General features: G+C 37.9%; 1 protein-coding gene across 3 annotated transcripts in view; it reads right to left on the minus strand.

The window, feature by feature from the left end:
• Positions 1-20,589, minus strand: part of bchs (WD repeat and FYVE domain containing 3 bchs) — a 1,877,108-nt gene that overhangs the window by 1,388,749 nt on the left and 467,770 nt on the right. For all 3 annotated transcript variants that reach the window (XM_090389621.1, XM_090389619.1, XM_090389620.1), the window contains exon 22: positions 2,983-3,204. In XM_090389621.1, the coding sequence (XP_090245747.1) occupies positions 2,983-3,204 (222 nt within the window). The remainder of the gene's footprint in view (positions 1-2,982; positions 3,205-20,589) is intronic.

A 20,589-nucleotide genomic window follows, 5' to 3' on the forward strand; every position in this document is an offset into this window, starting at 1 on the left:
GCTTATATACCATTAAAAAAATCATCCACGAGGAGGATTTCAAGTTGGATGAATAATGAAGATGCCATATTACTTGACCAGAAAAAGACAGCATGCAAAAGTTAGAGCAATAAAAAGTACTGAAGCCTATAACAACTATAAATTGATTTCTAATAGTGCCACATACAAGGTTAGGCTGGCAAAGGCAGATTATGAGAAATAGCTAGCAAAGAGGGGGGAAAAGGAATTCTTCACATATATAAATGCAAAGAAGAGAAGAACAAACCAGATTGGACCCTCATGTAATAGACACGGAATAGTATTAGATACCCTAGATGAAGTTATAGATAAACTCAACAGTTATTTTGCATCAATATTTACAGAAGAATAACAATTTATGTCAATAAGAAATAATGGGAATGAAGTTGAAAAAAATGTAATTAATAACGTTGAAATTTCACATGGTTATTTAATGAAAAAACTTTTGAGCCTACAGGCCAGTAAGGTTGCTGGGGCTGATGGCATGCCCCATACTCTTAAGGAAGGCAGAAAATGAGTGCACTGAACCATTGAGGCTAATTATGAGATCATCACTGGACTCAGGAGTGAGTCCGTTGGATTGGAAAAGTGTCAATGTGTCTCCAATACATAAGGGTGGTTCTAAGGGTTAAATGGGAAATTACTGGCCGGTTAGTCTAACTTAGGTAGCAAGGAAAATCATGAAGAAAATGATCACGAGTGGAATTCAGGATCATTTATATAGAAATGGAATTCTGAAAGATACTCAGCATGGTTTTGTAAAGAGAAAATCATGTTTAACTAATCTGGTTAGCTATTTTGACAAGGTCACTCAAGAGCTGGACTCAGGGAATAATTTCAACATAGTTTATTTGGATTTCAGCAAAGCATTTGACTCAGTCCCACATGAGCAGTTACTCGATAAGCTGGAACAGGTTGGAATCACAGGGAAAATCCTTAGATGGATAGCAGGCTTCAGGGCAGGAGGCAGAGGGTTGTGATAAATGGTCATTCCTCAGATTGGGTTGATGTAAGAAGTGGGGTTCCCCAAGAATCAGTATTAGAACCATTGTTGTTTTTGATTTTCATAAATGACATCGATGAAGGGATAGAGGACGTGATGTCTAAATTTGCAGATTATGTAAACATTGGTACAGTAGTTAATGATCACTGCCAATCAGAGCTTCTTCAGAGTGAGCTAGATAGACTTCAGGGATGGTCAGAAAAATGGCAGCTGTGCTTTAATCCAGCAAAGTGTAAGGTATTACACCTGGGGAACAGTAACCCCAAAATAACTTATACATTTGGCGGAGTTGAACTAAAGCCCGTAGTGGAGAAAAGGGACTTGGGTGTTACGATACGGTCAGACATGAAGTTCTCCGAGCATTGTAGACTGGTTGCAAGGGTGGCCCATGGTGTCCTATCAATGATTTATTGAACAATTGCTAGTAGAAATAAGGATGTCATAATCCCATTATATAAGGCTATTGTTAGATCACACTTGAAATACTATGTTCAAGTATGGAGACCACACCTAAAGAAAGACATTGTTCTTCTTAAAAGGGTTCAAAGACAGGTAACTCATGAGGAAAGACTTGGAATATGTGGTTTTCAGAGTTTGGAAACTAGGCACCATAGAGTAGATTTGATTGAGGTGTTTAAGGCTGTGAGAGTCATAAGCAAAATGAATCAGGATAAAATTTTCACGGTTATAAATGATTCTAGAACAAGGGGCCAAATTTCAAGTTACTGGGGAGAGATGTTTAGGCTGGATTGTGGGAAGTTTTATTTTAGCCAGCAAGTTAAAAATTACTGGAATAAGTTACTACATGGGTGGTAAAGGCTGACAGTTTGGGGAAATTTACAGGTCAGCTGTATAACCTAGGGGAGGAGGGAAATGCATAGGTTGTCTATTTCCTTTTCACTTATTAATTATTATTATTTTTTAATTTTCTTCTCCTTGTTATTATTTTCTTCTTATTATTTTATCTATTTTTGTTATCTTATTTTTTTTTTTTTTTATTAAATTTTCTTCTTCTTATTATTATTATTATTTTTTTTTTTTTTGGCTTGCTTCCTTGCACCATGTGGCCATTGCTGATCCTAATAACTTGAGTGGTGAGATCTGCAGAAGGACGACCATACGAGGAAGACTGATTATATGGGCTACAGAGCTTGGCAACCAAGTACCTCAGAGATGACCTGATTGAGATTTACAAGGCTCTAAGAGGGATTAGTAAAATAAATGTAGGTGGAATTCTCACTGTTCTAAAAAATTCGAGAACTAGGGATCATAAATTCAAATTATAGGGTTTGAGGTTTAGATTAGATTATAGGAAGTTTTCTTTTACCCAGTGAGTAACTGATTGCTGGACCAAGTTCCCCTCGCAGGTAGCTGAGGCTAAAAGTTTGATTTAATTCAAAGGTCTACTGGATTTGTGTTTTCTTATCTACTTGGGTTTTTTTTGGCGGGTGCAGAAAATGCCTGTGGCTTCCTTACACTATATGGCAAATATATTATTATTACAATTACTACTACTAAAAAAAAAATCAAAATTTCTATAAATTGCAGTATCTGGAAATTAGATTTCTGTGTGATAACTTAGTGCTTATGGCTTTGACAAGGGTTAAGTAAACTAAATACCCATGCCAAATTTACACTTTATCCAAAGATATATGCAATCAGGCATAAATATAAACTGAAGTATGACTGCAGAACAAATGTTCAGAAATTTGCATTCATTTTGCACGGGGGGGAGCAGAGTAACTGATGGAATAATTTTCTGTTTATTTCCGGAAGTACATAGTATTAATAAATTTAAGAACTGAAATTGATTTTTATTATGAACCGAAATTCTTCATTTGACTTCTGATAACCTTAGAAATGTGATATGGGAAAATCTATTTTTAAAACAAAAAGTATATATGATTAAACACTTAAAACAAATTCAGTTCTTGTTTCCCAAATCAAAACATATACTATACCTGTCTGTAGCAAAGGAGTTTCCTGTGTGGATATGAGAATAGCCTTATCTTGCGATGACAACTGCAAACTCAGGCAGATTAGATGGTCATCTCTACCTTGAACATGGCGGACTAAAGTTAATAAACGCAGACAGTGGGGATCAGTATGAGGATCACTAAATTTTTCCACACACATCCAAGTAGAGAAAGATATGCCAGGTTGAGGAGGAAATACTCTGTCTCCTAGAAAATCAATAAAATAAGACAATAACTCTAGATAGTGAATTTAAAAATGTTAATAGATAAAACACTGCCTGATCACAGTAAATACCAAATTAATGAAAGCTAAAGTAACCACAATTCACCAATTTAGGTTAGTTATAATATTGTGCCTTTAATTACAAAGAAAACATTTGTGAAAAATTCTTCAGTCATATACTACTAAAGAATGAATCAATATTCAATGACGCAATAATGCAATACAAAACAAAATGATAATACAATACAAAAAGAGATGCAATAATATGATAAAGTGATGCCTCCTAATTCTTATTTCCTATATTTCACAGGATATGCCACTGACGAGGGGATTTAGAGCAAATTAGAGTAAAATCCAATTACAACGAATTTCTTTTGTGTGCATGAATAATTTACTAGTACTGAACTTTCTGATGAATATAGCTGAAAATTACTTCAAACGTACATATTTCATTTTAAGTCAGCAATTTTTTTTCCTTTTTCAATCCCCCAATTCTTCATACTTCTAACCCCTGATCTGTCAAAACAGCCACACAAGTGATATCTCTTTCTATGCAAAGTAATGCTATGTGCTAATAATCCAAGAACATGTATCTCCTCACCAAGAAAATATTTCTGCATTTGTATGAGGGACATCCTAAATAAATCATTAGCATTGGTAGAGGCATATGATGCAAGAAAGCACGCTTATTCCAGCATCAGCCAAAAAAAAAAAAAAAAAAACCACTACTCCCATTTCACCCCTCCGTTCATTCGAAATACCTGTCCAGCTGAGCCTTAAATTTGTTTAGGCTATCAACTTCAACAAGTGATGGAAGTCTATACCACAAACCAACTTCCCGCTGGCTAAAGGCAAATTTCCGCACATCTATCCAACATGCGTCCTTCCTCAATTTGAATTTATGCTCTCTCAGGTGATTATTCTGAGCAAGAGAAAGAATCCCATGGGCATTGAGCATGCTCAAGCCATTCAAAGCCTTATATACATCTATCAGATCACCTTGCCGATGCCTAGTCTCCAGACTCTGTAATTTGCAAAACTTAAGCCTTTCTTCGTAAGAGCAACCCTTTGTTCCATTCACTAATCTTGTTGCCCTTCTCTGTATTCTTTCCAGCAGCTCTACATCCTTCTTGAAATGAGGCCTCCAGACCTGTATACAGTACTCAAGGTGTGGCCTGACCAATGCCTTATACAAGGGAATAATCACATCCCTGTCCCTGCTAGAAAAATTCCTGTATATCATTGACAAGACACCATGAGCTACTCTTGCAGCTCGTCTGCACTGCTCAGAGAACTTCATATCTGCCTGCACAATTACCCCCAGGTCCTTTTCATTCTCTACCACTGTCAGCGTAGTACCACAGAGTTGATACGTTGATCTGGGGTTACTATTTCCCATATGTAGTACTTTACATTTGTCAATGTTAAACTTCATTTGCCACCTCTCAGCCCATCTGCTCAACCTTTCCAGATCCTGTTGCAGCAGCATAGCATCAGTAGTGTCCTTAACAACCCTGCCAACCTTTGTATCGTCTGCAAACTTGGACATTAAGCTTGATATACCATCATCAATATCATTTATAAATACAGAAAACAACAATGGACCCAACACTGAACCCTGAGGAACTCCACTAATAACATTAGTCCACGTTGAGCAGTGTCCATTGATTACCACTCTCTGTCTTCTGCCACTCAACCATCGCTTTATCCATAGCAGCAATTTGCCACACTGCTCCAATTTGTGCAGCAGTCTTCCATGAGCAACAGTATCAAAAGCCTTTCTAAGATCCAAATATATAATATCAAAGTTATTCCCTGCATCCAGTTCTTTCGTGACTACATCATAGTATCCAATCAAATTGGTCAGACAAGACCTGCCCTTAACAAAACCATGCTGTGTCTGACCTATAACTGAATTCTTGTCCAGATGATCCTGTAGTGCTTCTTTAACCAGTGCCTCCATTAATTTTCCTGGAACCGAAGTTAAACTAACAGGTCTATAATTACTTGTGTCAGCCTTTGATCCTCCTTTGTGAATTGGGGTTACATTTGCACATCTCCAGTCTATGGGTACCTCCCCTGAGTCCAAAGAAGCTCTCATAATTATGGCTAGGGATTTGCTTACTTCCTTTGCTGCCTCTTTTAATATAACTGGATAGATCCCATCCACTCTGGGTGCCTTTTTTATGTTTAACCTCAACAATTTCTCCTCCACTTTCCTCTCAGTTATTAGAAAATCATCTAGCTCACTGCCAATGTTTACTTCACCTACGACATTCCCCTTCCTGAATAACTCCTCATGTGTGAATGTAGAGGCAAAATACTTGTTTAGATTGTTAGCCACCTGAGCAGGAACCTCAACTGTTGAACCATCAACATCCAGTGGACCAATCTGATTCATCCCTTTCCTTCTTGAGTTTAAATAGGTAAAGAACTCTTTTCTGTTTTTCTTTGCATCCTATGCCAAGGATTTCTCATAATCTGCCTTTGCGTGCCTAATCTCCTTTATGACTTGGTTACAGACCAACTTATATCTATCATAGGCTTCCATGTCACCCATTAATTTGTATGTATCCCATGCATTTTTCTTCTCTGCCATGTCTCATTACTTCACCTGACAACCATTTAGGCCTGAACCTTGAACAATATTTCTTGTTCAAGTCTGGTAGCTTCCAAGATTAGTTCCTTGAATGCTTCCCATTTTGAATTTGCTGTTGGTAACATCATCAGTTGGTCCCACTGTATAGAATTTAAATACTGTCTCAGACCATCATAGTTGCCTTTACGAAAGCAAAACCCTTCCCTTTACCTCTGATGGTAGTTACCTCCTTGAGTATATCCCACTTCAGCACACTGTGATCACTGCCACCTAGTGGTTCCTTTATCTGCAGATTCTTAATGCATGAAGAATCATTACTGATAATCAGATCAAGAGTATTACTCCCTCTAGTTGCCTCCCGAACATGCTGGTGTAGAAAACAATCATCCAATAAATTCACAAAAGCCTTGCTAGTGTGTGAGTGACCAACCCACAAATTCCAGTCAATATCTGGGAAATTAAAATCCCCCATTATAAGACTCTCTGATTTACTGGCCCATTCTATTTCCCTGTACAGTATCTTATTATATTCATCAGAGTCATTAGGCCTATAGCACACTCCTACTCTCAATTTTGATTTACCTATGCTTATGTCACACCAAACTGACTCGACACTGCCCTGTCCATTGATGTCGACTGGCTTCACTTCCTTGGATTTTATGTGTTTTTTAACTAATAGCATAACCCCTCCTCCCTTCTTTTCCTATCTATCCTTTCTGTAGAGTTGTACTTCGCAAATTCCAGTTCTGCATTCATTATATCTGTGTGACACCACATCTCTGATATCCCAACAATATCTGCCTTTGATGTTTTGAGCAATACCTCAAATTCATCAAATTTATTTACTAAACTCCTAGCATTGGTGTACACGCAAGTATACATGCACCTGTTTCTATTCTTAGCTACCCTAACACAACCCATGTGTTTACTTGTACCGCAATGACTTCCAGCAGTCTCTGAAATATCCTGCATCTTGTTTTTCAGGCATCTGCTCATTCCAATAGAAGCAGTGCAACAATCTCTTTCACCTCTGCCAGTGGCTACTGTTAATCTATTAGTCTTTGTCTCCCCCAAAGCTAGCAGTTTTCCGGCCCACCTAACACTGCCTCGATAGCATCAGCAAATATTCTTGCACCCTTTCTATTTAAGTGTATCCCATCCCTGTAGAAGCAATCTCTCCTGTTAACAAGTACAGTCCAGGCTGAAAAAAATTCTACCACTTGAGCCTTGCACAATCTTTCCAGGGCCGAATTGATCGACAATTCGGCCCTGGAAAGAATACTCCCTCCTGTTGTGTCTGGGCAGAATTGCAGACACTTTCAAATTCAACCCTACTATACGGCTTTTTTTCAACAGTGACCTGTACTTGTTAAGTAATTCTGCTGGTCTCTTACTCTTAATATCATTAGTGCCAACGTGTACAACAATATCACCTTTTGTGCCCTTAAAAGATGATATCCGCTCTACAACATCATCAACCTTTGCCCCTGGCAGACGTACTCTGGTCCTGTTCCACCTATCCTTTTTACAAAGCATGTTCCCCGTTTCCCTGACAATAGAGTCACCAACAACTACTAGTTCCTTTGGGACCAGCACATTCTGCCTTGGGGGTTGTATAGGCCCATAACAACTCTGAGTTGTCACCTAATTTCCTTGCACTCCTTGCATCGTACACACACACAAAGACATCCCCCATGGCAGTATCATGTCCCGTACCTGATTGCTCCACAAACATCAAGCAAACAGTGCATCTTAAAAGGCTGTGATTCAGAGGGCAACTGCCCCCCTCAGTTCTCCCCTGAGCCACAGCACTCCCATTAGCTTGAGCCTTTTGCTTTGCTGCTCTGGTCTGAGTCATGATTTCGATTTAATGTCAATAAAATTACAATTTCAGAACAAAATTAAAACCTTAAACTTGTATCCTAACACAGTTATAACGCTATATTTATTTTTCAGTATCGAGTGTTATCTACGAGTTCCCTTTATATAACTTCTGTATCAAGTATGTATTAATTATTTGTTACGTTTGTACTATAAGTCGTTATATATATATATAGTTAAAAGTACAATTTAATTGACAATGAAGTTTAACAAGATTAATAGATTTACTGATTAATTGACAATATTATATTATGCACTATACTATACAAAGCTAATGCTATCGAATTCCGGATATGCTGTATCGTGTTACAGTATTGATTAACTTCCAAATCTCGCTGTCTCAATTTAGAATAAACTAAGGATCCTGACTAGGTCTATAGCTGCTTATAGATAATAATTTGATATAACAGTTGGTTAATAAATTGGCTAAATACGGTTAAAAACCTCTCGTTCAATGGAGCTGCAATTTGTAGCACGTGGATTTGATACCGTTACCGATACTAAGTAATACCCACAAAATCTCTATCAAGTTAAACTTTAAACTAAGTATCGTAACTAGGAATATAAAACTACTCTAGAAAATAAGTAAATATCCCAATTTAATCTAATAAAACAGAAAAAACTTCTCTTCTCCAGGAGCTGCAAAATAGCTGCGGCTGCACAGGATACTCTCAAACCCAAACTCGGAAAATCTTACCCTTATTACTGTGAGTTTCCACCCACTGGAAGGAAAGGAGAAGCTCAGTGATCTTTTTTTTTTTTTTTTTTTGCTCAATTTTGTTTGAGCATGCTGGGTAAACCTTTTTCTCCTCTTTCATTTCCTCAAAGTTAATTCCCTATTCTTCATGGTTTTCATAGATCAGGTCTCCATAACTTCATCTTGTGTGTTAAGTCAATTGCTGCCTCCTTTCTTATGATTATAAGAAGGTCTTTCTTCAGTTGTTCTTCCAGGATTCATACCTTAATGATCTCTGTGCATGCCATGCACAGAGTTATGTTCTTCATTAAGAAGCATGTGCTCTAAAGCAGTACATTCAATTGACACCTTTGCCAGTGCAATATTGAATCAGTTTGGTGTGACATAATATTTCATGTCTGAAAAAACAAAAACGAGAGTATGAGTATTTTCTAAACCATATACTCAGTGGTGCACCTGGTAAATTTTTAACAAATAGCTTGCTAAAAAAAAAATCCAAAAAAAAACCTAGAATATGCATATACAGTCGTGCCCCCCATATCCACTGATTCGGTATTCGCAGTTAACCATGGAAAAAAAAATTAGAGAGAAAAAAAACTTAACATGTCTTACTCCCGTGTCTAATACCATGCTTCCCTTTATTTTTTACAATGTCGCATATGGTTTGGTCACCAACATTAGAATGGGTCTTCAGAGATTTAATGGTGCAACGTTTTCAAAACTTCTGAATAATTTCAAGTTTTTGTTTAATTTAAAAGCACAACTCTTGTGTTTGCCCATCATTTTTGCAATTCCTAAACAAACAAAAAAAAAAAAAAAAAAAATTCTGACATAAATAACGAAACAAAATTTGTCCTTTTGTGGTGCGGAGGACACAACAATCGACACAACGCACTAAAATCAAACTAAACATTTGCCCTTTCCTTCAGCTTCTGTTTTCTAGAACAACTTCTCTTCATTCATATTTCTTGAAAATATGCTTGAATTTCCTAAACCTTTAGAAATTCAAGCATAATGTCAACAAGCATCTTTCATCTTCTCAACCTTCAACACATGTACAGTACCAACTACTGTGCTATGCACAGTTATGCACAATTATGAGCGCATCCTTCGACTCAGAGGACGTCCCCACAGACTGGAGATGTGCAAATGTATCCCCAATTCACAAAGGGGAATCTGAGGGTGACACAGACCAGTTAATTTACCTTCTGTTTCTGGGAAAATAATGGAGTCACTGGTTAAAGATGCATTGCAGGATCATTTAGACAAGATTGCAGTAATAATTCCGACACAGCATGGGTTTGTTAAGGGAAAGTCTTGTCTGATAAATCTGATTGGATACTATGATGTGGTTACAAAGGAACTGGATCCAAAAAAAAAAAATAATTTTAATATCATATTCTTGGATTTCAGGAAAGTTTTTGACACTATTGCACATGGAAAGCTACTGTACAAATTGGAGCAGTATGGCATTAAGGGCAAATTGCTTCTATGAATAAAGGGATGGTTGAGTGGGAGGATGGAGAGAGTGGTAATCAGTGGACAATGTTCTTTGTGGACTAATGTTATTAGTGGAGTGCCCCAGTTCGGTGTGGTCCCATTGTTGTTTTCTGTATTTATTAATGATATCGAATGACAGTATATTAGGCTTAATGTCCAAGTTTGCAGATCATACGAAGGCTGGCAGGGTTGTTAATGACACTAATGACAGTGCGCTACTGCAACAGGAACTAGAAAAATTGACCAGATAGGCTGAGAGGTGGCAAATGAAATTTAACGTTGACAAATGAAAAGTAATGCATATGAGTAGCAGCAACCCCAGAGTAACATATCAACTGTGTGGTACTACACTCTAGGGTAGTAGAAAATTAAAAAGACCTGGGATTAATTGTGCTATCATATATGAAATTTTCTGAGCAGTGCAGAAAAGCTGCCAGAGCAGGTCATAGGGTATTGTTAATGATATTCAGAAATTTTTCTAGTAGGGAAAAGGAGGTGATTATCCCTTTGTATAAGGCAATGGTCAGGCCACAGGTCTGGAGGGCTCATTTTACCAAGGATTTTGAGTTGTTTGAGCAAGTACAGAGAAGAGCAACAAGATTGGTGAGGGTGACAAAAGAGTGGTCTTAACAAGAAAGGGTTTTCTGTAAATAGTAGCATACAGAGACTAGGCACCTGCTATATGATCTGATTGAAGTGTATAAGGCCTTGAATGGGATGAGCAGGCTCAATTCTGATGGGATTCTTCCTCTTGTTCAGCTTATAAACCTCAGGGGACATAAATTCAATTGAGTAAAGACAGATATAGAATAGATGTGCGGAAATTTTGCCTTTAGCCACTGGGCAGTTGATTGCTGGAAGAAATTTCCATCTGTCGTGGAAATTGATAGCTTAAATAAATTCAAGCAGGAACTGGACAAACTTAAAGGCATTGGATGTGTGAAATGGTTTTTGTTTGCTGATGCTACATAAGCTTTCTTTCTTGCATCACAAGCCTCTACTATTATTACCTTTCATGTTTGGGATTTTCATTCATATATATATATATATATATATATATATATATATAACTGAGATGGATAGAATGAACTATCACAGAGACAAAGAGAGTGGGCCAGTGAATCAGTTGTCTTATCATGGGAAATTTCAATTATCTGAACGGAGTGAAAGTCAGGGCTGGTCATGTAGCAGAACTAGATTTATTGGACAATTCCTTTACCAACAAATCTACACCAGCATGTTAAAGATGAAACAAGAGAAAGAAATATGCTTGATCTGATTATCAATAGTGACTCTTCATGCATTAATAATATTCAGGTAAAGGATCCACCACATGTCACTGATCACAGTATATTCACGTGTAATTTATTTCTAGACATAATTATTGTATAAACGGAAGGAATCCTACTTTCACACAGATGACTACAATGGTCTTAGATAGACTGCAAATCCTTTTCAGACCAATTCGTATTTGCAAACAAATGCAAAGAGTTCAGATATATCATTGTAGAAGCTACTAAGCTTTTACAATGACATCTCATATTATGAAAAACCTTTCACTAAGAGTGCAAATAAAAGTAGCAAAGTCTTCTTTTATGCTTATGTTATGAAACCCCAGGGGCTCAACAACTGGTGTGTATGCACTTGGTACACCCAGGGTCCTGAGCTGGATACCATCATTCTTCTCTTTCGTGGTGATTCACTTTTAATTCTGACTCTCTCTCTCTCTCTCTCTCTCTCTCTCTCTCTCTCTCTCTCTCTCTCTCTCTCTCTCTCTCACACACACACACACACAGGGTACTCAAATTTTTGACTACTCTTTTCAGGGACCCAAATGGGGGGGGATCACTTGGCAGGTTAGGAGATACTGAGTCCCTGTCAAGCTTCCAGCTACATTTCTTTCTTGGGCAAGCACTCGTTTCTTCAGTGACTCAAATTCTTCTGATAGGGCACCAAGTTGTACTTTGAGATTGATACACTCCTAATATCGGTTGCAAAGAAAAGAATTGCCAGATGAGCTAGGTCTGTCTACTAGACCAGCCTTAGAATAAATGCCACTGGCATTTCCATTGGAGTCCCGATGTCCCTGAACTTTGTATTGAAAGTGGATCTTTTCGCAAACCATAATTTCAGTAAAATTTGAACTTTAGAAAGATAACAAAATTTAAATTCATAATATGTTACAGAATTTAAGTTAACAAAATATTGCCAAAATCAAATTGTTGACAAATCTTAAATCACTAAAGAAGTTAAATTTAAGCTACTGAACAAAAGTTACGATATTCCCACCAAAATATCAATAAAAAAGGCTAACTGAATATTAAGCGGTAGCTTTCCAAATACTTTACAAATTTAAACTTACAATATGCTATGGAATTTAAATTAACAATGTATTATCGAAATATACTGCTGACAAAATTTTTAACTATTAGTGAAATTAAATTTAAGCTACCCAACGAAAGTTACGAAGTTCCTGCCTAAATATTGATAGCAAATGCTATCTGAATATTAAGCTGTAACTTTCCAAAAATTTAATTTAATACAAAGATAATCTAAACCTACATTACTATATGAATTCAGACGATATATTAACTACGGTTTAGTTTATTAAAAAAAAAAAAAAAAAAACCTCAAAATCATTTTGTAAACTAAATTGCAATGAAGTGCTTTGGAAATATATAAAGGCACCTCTACTGCATAGAGAAAAAGAAATTGAAAGCTTCCTGTTATACCGATGATAAAAATTAGACATATCACTTTGCCATTATTGACAAGTGCAGTGGGCAGCAAAAATTTGCCATGACATGTGTGGAAGGTAAACCATTTATGATGGAAAGAACCTTCACCATAATCCAGCCTACTGGAAATTATCAAGGAATGACCACAGATGGGGAGCAGAAACAGCAGGAAATAATATGGTGGTAGATAAAATTCAGTAATTTACAGGTTTATTGAATATAGTTACAGGTAAATTAAGAAACATTTGAAATAGCATAGCAGCCTATAAAATTTAATGAAACGAGTGTCTGCCTACCATATACGGCTGTGGGTGGGAACGTTACAGAGCATCACATAATTGAATTTAAAAAAAAAACAATTAAACAACTAAGTTTGTCAAAAGTTATAGATTTTGGAATTCTGAATATGTGCAAGCACATATTATCTTTTAAGGACACAAAGTGTGATATTGTTGTACACGTTGGCACCAATGACATTAAGAGTAGGAGATCTGCAGATTTACTTACAATTACAGGTCAATGTTGCAAAAAAGATGTGAGTTAGGGTTAAATTTGAAAATGTGTGCAATTCTGCCCAGACAATTCGACGCTGGAGGGAATATGCAAGGCTCAAGGAGTAGAATTTTTTTCGGCATTCTCTGTGCTTGTTAGCAGGAGGGACTGCTTCTACATGGATGGGATACAGTTAAATAGAAAGGGTGCAAGAATATTTTCTACTGCTATTGAGGCAGTGAATAGGTGGGTTGGAAATCTGCTAGCTTGGGGAGGGGGGGTCTGACGGGTGAGACAGGTCTCACGAGGCTACTAGGAGACGGTCGTTTTCAAAGCCGCTAAGTGGATTTTTCTTATTTATTGATTTGAAATTATTGTTTTTCTAAAACTTTTGATTTAAATTTAGTAGTATAACATTATTTTGTGATTTTCTGATTAATTTGGTGTATTTATTCTTTACTCGGCCTTGTAATTGCATAAAAGTATCCGTAAGGTTAAGTGTCCGTAGATTCACCGTCGTAACTTTCCCGCCTTTGTGATACGATAGTTATATACTGTACTGGATAGCGTTAGTTGAACTTCATTAGCAGTTAAATTGTACTTTTAAATAAATACATATAACGACTTAGATTACAAACGTAATATAATTAATTATATTTAACATAATTAATTCTAATAAATTAATAGAATCATGACTCAGACCAGAGCAGAAAAGCAAAAGGCTCAAGCTAATGGAAGTGCTGTGGCTCAGAGCAGAACTGAGGGGGGCAGTTGTCCTCTGACTCACAGCCTTATAAAATGCACTGTTTGCTTGATGTTTGCAGAGCAATCGGGTACGGGACATGATACTGCCATGGGGGATGTCTTTGTGTGTGCGCGATGCAAGGAGTGTATCGATATCAAGCAACAACTCAGCGTTCTTGTGGGCCTATATGAGAGCTTGAAGGACAGGGTGGATGCCCTCGAAGAAACTAAATTGAGGGGCCCATCAAGCTCTCAGCTGCCCACATCAACGCCAGAGCTTGCACATGGGCATCGCGTGACACAGAGACAACCCCTAAGGCAGAATGCATTGGTCCCGAAGGAACTAGTAGTTGTTGGTGACTCTATTGTCAGGGAAACGGGGAACATGCTTTGTAAAAAGGATAGGTGGAACAGGACCAGGGTATGTCTGCCAGGGGCAAAGGTTGATGACGTTGTAGAGTGAATATCATCTTTTAAGACACAAAAGGTGATATAGTTGTACACGTTGGCACTAATAATATTAAGAGTAGGAGACCGGCAGAATTACTTAACAAGTACAGGTCACTGTTGAACAAAAGCCAAGAATTAGGGTTGAATTTGAAAGTTTCTGCAATTCTGCCCAGACACGATAGGAGGGAGTATATGATGAGAGCCTTGTCGATCAATTCGGCCCTGGAAAGATTGTGAAGGCTCAAGGGGTAGAATTTTTTTCAGCCTGGACTGTACTTGTTAACAGGAGAGATTGCTTCTACAGGAATGGGATACACTTAAATAGAAAGGGTGCAAGAATATTTGCTGATGCTATCGAGGCAGTGTTAGGTGGGTCGGAAAACTGCTAGCTTGGGGGGGGACAAAAACCAATAGATTGACAGTAGCCACTGGCAGAGGTGAAAGAGATTCTTGCACTGCTTCTATTAGAATGAGCAGAAGCCTGAAAAGCAAGATGCATGATATTTCAGAGACTGCTGGGAGCCATTGCGGTACAAGTAAACACATGGGTTGTGTTAGGGTAGCTAAGAATAGAAACAGGTGCATGTATACTTGCGTGTACACCAATGCTAGGAGTTCAGTAAATAAATTTGATTAATTTGAGGTATTGCTCAAAACATCAAAGGCAGATATTGTTGGGATATCAGAGACATGGAGTCACACAGATATAAGGGATGCAGAACTGCAATTTGGGGAGTACAACGTCTACAGAAAGGATGGATAGACAGGATAGGAAGGGGGGAGGGGTTATTCTCTTAGTTAAGAAACACAAAAACCAAGGAAGTGAAGCCAGTCGACCGCTGGACAGTGCAGTGTCGAGTCAGTTTGGTGTGACATAAGCATTGGGAGATCAAAATTGAGAGTAGGAGTGTGCTATAGGCCTAATGACTCTGATGAGTATAATAAGAAACTGTACAGAGAAATAGAGTGGGCCAGTAAATCAGAGAGTCTTATAATGGGAGATTTTAATTTCCCAGATATTGACTGGAATTTGGGGGCTGGTCACTCACACACTAGCAGGGCTTTTGTGGATTTATTGGATGATTGTTTTCTACATCAGCATGTTCGGGAGGCAACTAGAGGGAATAATACTCTTGATTTGATTATCAGCAGTGATTCTTCATGCATTAAGACTCTGCAGATAAATGAACCACTAGGTGGCAGTGATCACAGTGTGCTGAAGTGGGATTTACTCAAAGAGGTAAGTACCATTAGGGGTAAAGGGAAGGGTTATTGCTCCCGTAAAGGCGACTACGATGGACTGAGACAGTATTTAAATTCTATACAGTGGGACCAACTGATGATGTTACCAACAGCAAATTCAAAATGGGAAGCATTCAAAGAACTTATCTTGGAAGCTACTAGGCTTTACATACCAACTAAGAAATATTGTTCAAGGTTTAGGCCAAAATGGATGTCAGATGAACTAATGAGGCATATGGCAGAGAACAAAAATGCATGGGATACTTACAAATTAACACATGACACAGAAGCCTATGATAGATACAAGTTGATATGCAACCAAGTTACAAAGGAGGTTAGGCAGGCGAAGGCAGATTACGAGAAATCTTTGGCAAGGGATGCAAAGAAAAACAGCAAAGAGTTCTTTACTTATGTAAACTCTAGAAGGAAGGGGATGAATCAGATTGGTCCACTTGATATTGATGGGTCAACTGGTGATGATCCTGCTCAGGTAGCTAACAAACTAAATGAATATTTTGCATCGACATTCACACATGGGGAGTTATTCAGTGAGGGGAATGCCAGAGGAGTATTCAACTCTAGTAGTAAGCTACACAATCTTGAAATAACTGTGAGTAAAGTGGAGGATAAACTGTTGAAGATAAACACAAGAAAGGCACCCGAGGTGGATGGGATCTATCCAGTTATATTAAAGGAGGCAGCAAAGGAAGTAAGCAAACCGTTAGCCATAATTATCAGAGCTTCCTTGGACTCAGGGGAGGTACCCATAGACTGGAAATGTGCAAATGTGGCCCCAATTCACAAAGGAGGATCAAAGGCTGACACAAGTAATTATAGACCTGTAAGCTTAACTTCTGTTCCAGGAAAATTAATGGAGGCACTGGTTAAAGAAGCACTGCAGGATCATTTAGACAAGACTTTAGTTATAGCTCGGACACAGCATGGTTTTGTTAAGGGGAAGTCTTGCCTGACCAATTTGATTGGATACTATGATGCAGTCTCAAAAGAACTGGATGGAGGGAATAGCTTTGATATTATATACTTGGACCTTAGAAAGGCTTTTGATACTGTTGCACATGGAAGACTGCTACACAAATTGGAGCAGTGTGACATTGGAGGCAAATTGCTGCTATAGATAAAGGGGTGGTTGAGCGGGAGAAGACAGAGAGTGGTAATCAATGGACACTGCTCATCGTGGACTAATGTTATTAGTGGAGTCCCTCAGGGCTCAGTGTTGGGTCCATTATTCTTTTCTGTATTTATAAATGATATTGATGATGGTATATCAAGCTTAATGTCCAATTTGCAGACGATACAAAGGTTGGCAGGGTTGTCAAGGACACTACTGACACTATGCTGCTGCAACAGGATCTGGAAAGGTTGAGCAGATGGGCTGAGAGGTGGCAAATGAAGTTTAACATTGACAAATGTAAAGTGCTACACATAGGAAACAGCAACCCCAGAGCAATGTATCAACTCTGTGGTACTACACTGACAGTGGTATAGAATAAAAGGTGACTTGGGGTTGGTTGTGCAGGCAGATATGAAGTTCTCTGAGCAGTGCAGACGGGCTGCAAGAGTAGCTCATGGAGTATTGTCAATGATATACAGGAATTTTTCCAGCAGGGATAAGGAAGTGATTATTCCCTTGTATAAGGCATTGGTCACGCCACACCTAGAGTACTGTATACAGGTCTGGAGGCCTCATTTCAAGAAGGATGTAGAGCTGCTGGAACGAGTCCACAGAAGGCCAACAAGATTAGTGAATGGAACAAAGGGGGTGCTCTTATGAAGAAAGGCTTAAGTTTTGCAAATTACAGTGTCTGGCGACTAGGCACCAGCGAGGTGATCTGATAGAGGTGTATAAAGCCTTGAATGGTTTGAGCATGCTCAATGCTGATGGGATCCTTCCTCTAGCTCAGAAGAATCACCTGAGAGGGCATAAATTCAAATTGAGGAAATACAGATGTAGGATAGACGTGCGGAAATTTGCCTTTAGCCAGAGGGTGGTTGGTTGGTGGAACAGACTTCCATCCCTTGTAGTGGAGGTTGATAGCCTAAATAAGTTTAAGGCTCAGCTGGACAGGTATTTTGAACGAACAGAGGGGTGAAGTGGAAGTGGGCTTTTTTTTTTTTTTTTTTTGGCTGATGCTGCATAAGCTTGCTTTCTTGCATCAAATGCCTCTACTAATGCTAATGCTAATTACAGGTCAATGTTGCAAAAAAGATGTGAGTTAGGGTTAAATTTGAAAATGTGTGCAATTCTGCCCAGACAATTCGACCCTGGAGGGAATATGCAAGGCTCAAGGAGTAGAATTTTTTTCGGCATTGTCTGTGCTTGTTAACAGGAGGGACTGCTTCTACATGGATGGGATACAGTTAAATAGAAAGGGTGCAAGAATATTTTCTAATGCTATTGAGGCAGTGAATAGGTGGGTTGGAAATCTGCTAGCTTGGGGGGGGGGTTCACAGACTAAAAGGTTAAAAGTAGCCACAAGCTGAGGTGAAGGTGATTCTTGAATTACTTCTATTAGAATAAGCAGTGGCCTGGAGTGAGGGGTGCTGAGGGTTTCAGAGACTGATGGCAGTCATCATGAAACATGTGGGTATATGAGATGTGTTCAGGTAATTAAGAATAGGTGCATGTATACTTTCACGTATACCAGTGCTAGAATTACAGTAAATAAATTTGATGAATTTGAAGTGTTTGCCAAGACATCAAAGGCGGATACTGTTGGGATATCAGAGACGTGGTGTCACACAGATATTAGGAATGCAGAATTGAAATTTGGGAAGTACAATGTGGACAGAAAGGACAGACAAGATAGTAAGGGAGGAGGGATTATACTGTTAATTTAGACACACATAAAATCAAAGGAAGTGCATCCAGTTGATATAGATGGACAGTGCACTGTTGAGTCAGTTTGGTGTGACATAAGCACTGCAAAAGTGCTTATAGGCCTAATGACTCGAATGAGTACAACAATGAGTACAACAAATGAGTACAAACACAAACAATTGTACAGAGAAATAGAGTGGGCTAGTAAATCAGAATTTCTTATAATAAGGGATTTTAACTTCCCAGACTGGATGCTTAGAAAAACAGCAAGGATTTCTTCACTTATACAAACTCTAAAAGGAAGGGGATGAATCTGATTGGTCCACTTGATATCGATGGTTCGACTGTTGATGATCCTGCTCAGATAGCAAACAAAATGAATGAGTATTTTGCATCTACATTCACATATGAGGAGTTATTAAGGTTTGAAAATGCCAGAAGGGTATCAATTTGTGGCAGGGTGCTTAATGATTTTGTAATAACTGAGAGCAAAGTGGAGAAATTTTTGAAGTTAAACATAAGAAAGGCACCTGGAGTGGATGGGATCTATCCAGTTATATTAAAGGAGGCGGTGAATGATATAAAAATTATTTTTTGCATTCAGTTCCTTTGTAACCACATCATAGTATTCAATCAAATTGTTCAGACAAGACTTCGCCTTAACAAAACCATGCTGTCTCCGACCTATAACTGATCTTGTCTAGATGATCCTGCAGTGCTTCTTTAAACAGTCACTCCATTATTTTACCCAGAACAGAAGTTAAACTTATTAGTCTGTAATTACTAGTGTCACCCTTTGATCCCCCTTTGTGAATTGGGGATACATTTGCACATCTCCGGCCATGTGGACCTCCCCTGACTCCAAGGCTGGGGCGCCTTCGTAGCCAGGTGGGCAGGAGCAGCAGTGCGTAGAACATGCTTCTTGATTAGACCGGGGTTCGAGCCCGTGCCCATGAAATATGATGCAATTGCTCTAACTTGTCCATTTAGTGTATTTTTCCATAGTTTAAGGTTCTAGCCCAAACTGTCTTAGTTAATAAATCCACCTATAAATGTAGGAAACATTACGAAATTGAAATGTAAATATAATTATGGGGTTACTATCCTGTCCAATATCATCAAATGGGATACTACTGCAGGAATTTATAAGATTCACCTTTTTTTCTGGCAACAAAGAAAAAAGGGAATAGCTCATTTTCTGAAATGAGTAAGTGTATCCAATGTTACATTTGCAAATTATTTTATACATTGCCAACAAAACTTTCAACTGAGCATAATGATTTTAAAAATATATTAAAGGAACACGAATATTCTAAGAGCTATGTTACATCAATGTGTATTTTCCAAAAGACAACTTCAGTAGCCGTATAGATATAGTGGTGGACTAAGAAAATAAATATTGAGACTAATTATTGGTGACAAGTTTTGAAGAGAACTGTCGCAAATGATTAAGCTATTATCAACATTAAGTATTGCTTTTCAAGTCCATAAAGAACATTCAATTTCTAATAGAAAGGGAAATTTTTTGAGTTGTATAGAATATCTGACAGAATTTGATAATATCCTCAAAACACAATTAGAAAATTTGCTAATCCCAGTCAAAGAAATGTTAGCTATTATCGCATGCAATTTGTGAGGAATTAATTGTATAATGGCAAAAGAAGTTAGAGATAAAATCATTTGTTAGCCATGTATTCTTCTATAATTGTGGATTCAAGTCCTAATGATACTCATTAGGACTTGAATCCACCTAACCTTTGTTTTGGGATACATATTTCAAGAAGGTAATTTTTGCGAAAAGTTTATGGATTTTGTTCCAATTAACAAACATAATTCTGAATATTTAAAAGATGTTGTTTTGAATACCATACACAAGTTTTCCATTGATATTAAATAGTGTACGGGCCAATGATATAATAATGCTGCTGTGGCTCGCAAATATTCCGGGTTACAAGCTAAAATAAATGCATTGTGTTCCAATTGCAAATTATGTACATGTGCAAGCCACTTGTCAAATTTAGTGGTGAACTCTGCTGCTGAATCTTGCACTTGTGCTTTACATTACTTTTATTTTGTGCAAAACTTGTATTTTTTTTCTAATTCCACAAAGCGAGTGAATGTTTCCATCAACTGTTTAAAAAGCAAATCTTCTCGTATATAAAAACGAGTAACGATAATAGGTGAGTG

This window comes from Mastigoproctus giganteus, chromosome 2 (genome assembly GCF_048544385.1).
Source record: "Mastigoproctus giganteus isolate SK-2022 chromosome 2, ASM4854438v1, whole genome shotgun sequence".
Lineage (NCBI taxonomy): Eukaryota > Metazoa > Arthropoda > Arachnida > Uropygi > Thelyphonidae > Mastigoproctus > Mastigoproctus giganteus.